This window comes from Dromiciops gliroides, chromosome 4 (genome assembly GCF_019393635.1).
Source record: "Dromiciops gliroides isolate mDroGli1 chromosome 4, mDroGli1.pri, whole genome shotgun sequence".
NCBI lineage: Eukaryota > Metazoa > Chordata > Mammalia > Microbiotheria > Microbiotheriidae > Dromiciops > Dromiciops gliroides.
In genome coordinates, this window is record NC_057864.1 from 240,094,420 (window position 1) to 240,101,989 (window position 7,570).

Below are 7,570 nucleotides of genomic sequence, written 5' to 3' on the forward strand. Positions count from 1 at the left end.
TTGGCTCCGCCCTGGAAGTCTCATGCCCATTACTATTGATGGTGGTCAGGTCTGCCTTAGAGATCAGCTAGAGTTCCAAGTATTTCAGCTAATTAAATAAAAATTTAAAGTGTTTGTTCAGCATTTGCCAAGTATATAAAACTATATTAGATGTTGGAGGAGGAATAAAAATTTAGAAAATACATTGGACCCACACTTAGTAGGCTATAGTCTATCATTAGCCAATAAACTATTAGAAATTATATGATTTCTTTACATCAATGACACTGATGTTTTGGTGCCATTTTTGGAAATAGAATATTAAAGTGACCATGTATTTGAACAAGATTAACATTTTTTATCTTTTTATGTTCTTTTGCAGAAATGACTAACCATACTTCAGTGAATGAGTTCTTTCTTCTTGGAATAACAGATACTCAGGAACTTGAACTCTTCCTCTTTACCATTTTCCTTATCATCTACATCCTTACCCTCATTGGGAATGGTGCCATCCTGGTGATTGTCATCTCTGATCCTCGACTCCATTCCCCCATGTATTTCTTCTTGGGTAACCTCTCTTGTCTGGACATCTTATACTCCACAGTAACCCTGCCTAAAGTGCTAGATAACTTCTTCTCCATCCACAAGACCATTTCCTTTGTGGGCTGTATTACTCAGCTCCATTTCTTCCATTTCCTTGGTAGCACAGAGGGCATCCTTCTGGGTGTCATGGCCTTTGACCGCTTTGTGGCTATATGTAATCCACTCTGCTATATGCTTCTCATGAACCACCAAGTGTGCCTCTATTTGGCTGCTACAACCTGGATCACTGGTTTCTCTTATGCCTTGCTCCATTCTATTATGACTTCCCGTTTGACATTCTGTGGATCAAACCACATACGTCACTTCTTCTGTGACATTAAGCCACTACTAGAACTGGCTTGTGGGAACACTAAGCTGAACCAATGGATGGTTGAAACAGTCACTGGGACCATTGCCATGGGCTCTTTCTTTGTTATACTCCTTTCCTACTTCTACATTATAAGTTTTCTCCTTTTTAAGAGTCGGTCCTGTAGTATGCTTCAGAAAGCACTGTCTACCTGTGCTTCCCACTTCATGGTGGTAATATTGCTCTATGTACCCGTTGCATTCACTTATATTCATCCCGCCTCAGACAGTTCCATGGATCAGGACCGAATAGTGGCTATCATGTACAGTGTGGTCACTCCCATCCTGAATCCACTGATCTATACCTTGAGGAACAAAGATGTGAAGGGAGCACTGAACAAAGTCATAAGAAAGAAACTGTGGTCTAGATGACTTTATAAGACTCTTCAAGAAGGAATGTTTTTAGTTCGCAGAGAAATGTAATAGATTTTCTGTTTTTAGATATATGATATAGTAGGGTCAAGCATTATGACACTGGTTATTTGAAGTGATGATGAAGATATGAGAAATGAACTTTCTATGGGACCAACACTTTAAACTTTGTTGATTTTTACTCTGATCCCACCTCTCCCAGCAAAGCCTCATGACTTCTGGAAAATATTCATGCCCAGCCTTATACTTAGTTGTTATTGTTGTTGGTCCTTCATTCTCAAAGAGGACATTGGTGGTGATATCATAACTTGCAGTGAATTGGATTTAAGTGAGGGAGGGCTGTGCAAGGTCACTAACCTTTGGTGGTGTATTAAGTGCAGATGTGTGATGGAAGCGGTTCAAACTGGATTGTGAAGACAGATGGTTAAAATTTCAGTGTGAATATCTACACATTGTCATTGGCAAAAGTTGCACATCAGGGCTTGATTTATTATTTTGTTAATTTTTTAGACTTGAGATAGTAATGGAGTACACTGGAGCACAATGGACACTGAAGATTTAAGAGCTAAATAATAATAATGCAATAGAATGTTAGAACAGCAATGGACCATTAAAGATCTTTTCATCCAGGTTCATGATTTCATAAATTAGAAATTGGAACCCTGAAATTTTATGTGTGTTGTTCAAGGTCAAGCATATAGCAGAGCCATGATTTTAACCCATATATTTTGTTTTCAACTCTGATACTTTTTTCAGACTATCATGCTGACTCCAGGGACTTTTCTTTTATACTTTATAAACAAAAGAAAAAATTATAGTAGTCAAAATTGGAAATTTTATTTTGAAAATATATTGTTTCAAATGGAAAACAGGCCTTTCTGTTTTTATGTTTTAAATTCTTACTTTTGTTTTATTCCTTTATTTTACTTCTTTTTATTATTGCCATATCTTAATGAACTGGAGAAGGAAATGGCAAACTACTCCAGTATCTTTGCAAAGGGAATCCCAAATGGGATCATAAAGAGTCAGACATGACTGAAAATGACTCAACCATAACAACAAACTGAAGAAGCCTCCTTTTGCATAAGTGATAAATCTTTTTTATGATTAAATAAATAATAAATTTTTGGATATAACTTATTAAGAAATGGAAGTAATAATAAGGTAGATATATGTATTTACATTTTGTTTTCATGAGAAAGTCTTCAGTAAGAATGACCCCAAGGTTGCAATATAAGACTTGATGACTTCTCTTCATTGGCTTAGAAATGCAGTCTCACATCATTCAATTCACTCCAGAAACTCTTAAGAATCTTCCAATTATGTCTCATTAAGAAAAACATGAAATTTATTCTCTTGTAAAATGAGTTAGCCTAATTCTTTTTCTTTGTCATCTCTAAAGTAATCACAGGAAATAATCTTTCCAGAATATACTGGATATGTTGATAATGGGGAGCATGCTGGTAAAGTTTTGTGACTGATGTTATTAGAGCACCTAACTCCTTGGGATTACCCCTAGAGCTCTGAAGGAAAAAATTAGCTGCCCTTTAGGGACTTGGCCTGCCAATTTTACTGGGACTTGGGGAATTAATTTTGAAGGTAGTGCTATATCAGTCTGCCTTTTATTTCTTCTTTGTCCCTCCCACATTGGAAAGTGTCCCTGATTCTTATGGATTTATATTAACCGTTGTTTCTCAGTCTCATCCAGAACAGCACCAGTAGAAATGGAATGAAATAGTAGCACAAGGACTTATTATAGATGTCAGGCTGGAAAATTACCATTTGGCTGCAATGACTAGAAACATTAATTTTTTTGGTGGTCTTATTATGTATTCCACTCTAAGGATGTGTAATACCTAAGGATTACTTTTTTCAATTAATATCTCTGCTTACACTCTGTGGTTTTCTAAGTTAGCATGCCATTTGCATATAGGGATAATGCCATCTTTTCTTTTCCAAGGTTATTATTGTTTTAAATTTCTTCCTCTTGTCATTGCTATCACTAGCATTTCTTTTCTAAAAATTTAAAAATTTCTTTTAATTATCCAAAATCTGCCTTCTTACTCTTCTACCCCCTGAGAATACACACATAAAAATCCATTAATAACATATACAAAAAACTTTTCACATTGTCAAAAAAAATTATCTCATCTTGCATTCTAAGTCCTTCAACTCTATCACAAAGTGGGTAGCATGTGATATCATAAGTTCTTTGGAATTATGGTTCATTATTACAATGATAAGAGTTTGGCACAATAGTGTTGCATAACATTTATATATTACAACATGTCCCTCAATTTCCCAATTAATGGGCACCCCCTCAGATTCCCATTCTTTTTTTAAGAGCAATGAGGGTTAAGTGACTTGTCCAGGGTCATACAGCTAGTAAGTGTCAAATGTCTGAGGCCATATTTGAACTCAGGTACTCCTGAATCCAGGGCCGGTGCTTTATCTACTGTACCACCTAGTTGCCCCCAAATTCCCATTCTTTGCCACTTAAAAAAAACTACATATTTTTTGTTGATCCTTAGAGTATTTTTTTGTTTTTACTTAGAACTAATTCCCTTAATTTAGCCTCCCACTAATTCTGCCTCCTGTTTCTCCCCTCTTTCTCTTATTTTTCTATTGAGTGAAATGTATTTCTATACTGAATTATCTCTCTCTGTCTCTGTCTCTCTCTGTCTCTCCTTGTCTCTTTCTCTCTGTGTATTCTTCCTTTTTTGGACTAGTTCCAATGAGAGTGAAGTTCAAGTGTCATCTGCTCCCCTGACTCCCTTTTCTTTGTGTAGATATTTCCTTGTACACTCTGAATATGTAAGATAATTTCCCCTAACTTTTCTTTCCTTTCCTCCCAGCATATTCTTTTTTTTCTTGCCATTCTTTCCTTAAGATCATCAAGACATAAGAGAACCACTCTGAACCCTTGTCTAATTGGACTCCCTCTATGATCTCTGATGATGTTAGGGATCAGAGGGGGACATGTGTTATCTCACCATATTTGAATACAAGCAGTTTATCATTATTTAGTCCTTTATCATTGTTCATTCATGTTTATCTTTTTATGTTTCCCTTCATTCCTGTGTTTGAACTTCAAAGTTTCTATGTACCTTTTTTTCCATTAGGAATGCTTGGAATTCTATTTCATTAAGATTGCATCCTCCCTTCCTCCAATAGTATTATACTCAGATTTTCTGGGGAAGTTATTCTTGGGAATAAGACAATATTTTTTGCCTTCTGAAATATTATATTCCAAGTTCTTGGTTCCTTTATAATGGTAAGTACTAAAGTATGTGTAATCCCAATTGTGGCTCCTTTGTACTTGAATTCTTTCTTTCTGGCTACTTGTATTTTCACCTACAATGCATTAGTATCCCAATTTTCCCACATGTGCTCCAAAATTTGTCATTTTTTTTTTTTTTGGTGAGGCAATTGGGGTTAAGTGACTTGCCCAGGGTCACACAGCTAGTAAGTGTTAAGTGTCTGAGGCTGGATTTGGACTCAGGTACTCCTGACTCCAGGGCCGGTGCTCTATCCACTGCACCACCTAGCCGCCCCCATTTTCTTTTTGTATCATATTAGCTAATCTGATAATTGTGAGGTTGTACCTCAGAGTTGTTTTAATTTTTCATTTCTCTAATTAGTAGTGTTTTGGAACATCTTTTCTTATGACTATAGATAACTTTGATTTCTTCATCTGAAAACTTCCTATTTATATTCTTTAACCATTTATCATTTGGAGCATATCTACCCCCATTTTAAAGATGAAGAAACTGAGGCAAAAAGTGATGAAGTGGTTTGCTAAAGGCCATACAACCAATAAGTGTCTGAGACCAGATTTGAAATCAGATCTTCTTGACTCCAGGTTTAGCACTCTATTCACTGTGTCACCAGCTGCTTTGATTCACATGGTTCAATGAATTGATTGATCAAGAAAGTGAGCAAGCATTTGTGAGATTTAAAATTGGATTTTAGATCATAAATCTCCCCTCTTTAACCTTTCCCTTAATTTATCTCCCAGACTAGTAAATGGAAGAAGCTTCTGGTTTTCTAGTTAGAGCTTTTATTGTATGGTAGTCACAAGGTGATGTTGACTAGAAGGATAGGAAAGTAGAAATATAATACAAATCGTCTTAAATCTAAGCTTAGTCTATATTCCGTATAAAACTCACCAAAAGTCAAGGCCACCTTTGGGGAGAGAGAGACCGTTTCAAGCGCGTGCTGCTGCTAACCGCGAGCTGGGCCGAGTTGAACTCCAGTCAGCGTCTGTCTGTGCAGTGCAGCCAGGAGACCAGTGGAGCAGGAAAAAGGTCCCACTTCCGTTCTCTCCTTGCCTTTTAAGCTCGCACCCTGGAAGTCGAGTGCTCAGCAGGCAATATGGCATGCGTAGCAGGCGGACTGGTGTGTGTAGCTCATGCCGTTGGTCTCCTCCCCAAAAGGGTGGTCCTAAAAAAAAAACTGGCATCTCTCCATTATCTAACCGACTGTTAAAACTTTTTACCACATTCCCCCCTTTTGTTCCTCAAGAAACAAAATATTTCCTTGATGGAACAGTAAAAAGAATATAATAACTATTGCTAACAAATAATATGTGAACAACAATATAGAAAAGGAAGAGAAGAAAGTTTTGTCCAGAGGGGCGATTTGTTTTTGTCCTCATGAACCGACGCTTTGACATTAGTCTTGCAAAGGGAGAGCCTCTGCAGAGAGTACATGTTACAGATAGTGTATATTATAACAGAAAGGAGATAGTAAAAACTAACAAAACATATAAAGTCTCTGAGTTCTCTTGTCTTCTTGAAGTGGTAAGATGTCATCAGGAGGAAACTGGATTCTGGACTCTTGTCTGGAAAGCTGGATTCTCTTCTTTAATTGTTTGAATTGCTGTATTTTTACTAAACCTTAGCATAGCATTGTCAATGATCAAATTAATAAATTCCATTACATTCCCTCCTTTATATCCTTAGACTTCTAATAGAGGGTAGTAGAGGCGATAGAGGGGAACTGCGGCGTAGGAGGCTCCCATCATTCCCACAGCAGCCGCGGCCACGTACATGAGTATGGTGCGGTTCTGCCGCCGCCGCCACTCCTCCTCCTGCTCTCAGGCAAACGGGTTCATGCTCTTCGGCCTCCAAGGTGGCTGCCGCTGTGGCGGGGCCAAGGCCTGGCCTTCCCACCAGCCCCAGCAAACCCCGAAACACTTCCAGTGGGGCCACCCCAACATGGCCATGGCAACCGGGGCAAAGCGCCCGAGCCCCACTTCCGGCCCTGGCTAGCACGAGAGTTGAGTGCTCAGCAGGCAATCTGGCATGCATTGCAGGCAGATTGGTGTGCGTAGCTCATGCCGTTGGTCTCCTCCCCAAAAGGGTGGTCCTAAAAAAAAACTTGGCATCTCTCCATTATCTAACCGACTGTTAAAACTTTTTACCACACATTTAATAAGTATTTATTCTGGACTAGACACTGTCCTAGGTTTTATGGATTAAAAAGAGAAAAGTGAAGTAGTTCCTACCCATAAAGCCCTGACATTTTAATGAATGTGGGAACACAAATAGGTATATTCAAAACCATATATAAATATAAAGGAGATATGAAGAAGAGCCAAAGAAGATACAAGGTATGTTTTGATGTGATGTCATTAGCAGCTGAGCAGGAATAGCCTCAACTTGTTAAGTCTGGCAGAAAATCAAGGATTCCATGAGGCTACAATGATGAGGGAACAAATTCTAGGCATGAGGGAGAGCAAAAATAGGAGAAGGAACATTCTGTAAGTAATAATGTGTTATAATCACAGTGGTTGTTGAGAGAAGTAATAAAAAAGAAGGTTGGTGGGATGGAGCCAAGATGGCAGGGGAAAGACATTAAATGCACAGAGCACCTGATACAATTACTCTAAAAACAACAATAAAAGAACCAGGAAGAAATCCTGAGTGGCAGGAGGCCCAGGTTGGGAAGGGGTACAGGCTTGTTGAAGCTAAGAATCACAACACACAAAGTTCTGCTGGTTGGTTAATTAGCAAGTTGGCTTGAGGTTATCTTTGGACCAGAGAACAGGCCAGAAGAGAGAAACATCTGCCCTCTCTCAAACCAAAACAACTAGGACCCTTTGAAGCTTGGGACAGTGTAGCTTAAAAGTAGGACTCCACTGTAAGAGGAAGTTAAAAGTCAAGTAAAAGACTACAAGATGAGCAAGCAAAGAAAGTTGAGAACTATTGAAAGTTTTATAAAGAATTAATTGTTGGGCAGTTAGGTGGCGCAGTGGATAGAGCACCAG

General features: G+C 38.3%; 1 protein-coding gene across 1 annotated transcript; it reads left to right on the plus strand.

Annotated features, from left to right (window-relative positions):
* The first annotated feature begins 363 nt into the window (after positions 1-363).
* LOC122726272 (olfactory receptor 12D2-like) lies at positions 364-1,299 on the plus strand. The gene has a single exon (XM_043963892.1). The coding sequence runs from the start codon at positions 364-366 to the stop codon at positions 1,297-1,299; it is 936 nt and encodes a 311-aa protein (XP_043819827.1).
* The last annotated feature ends 6,271 nt before the right edge of the window (positions 1,300-7,570 follow it).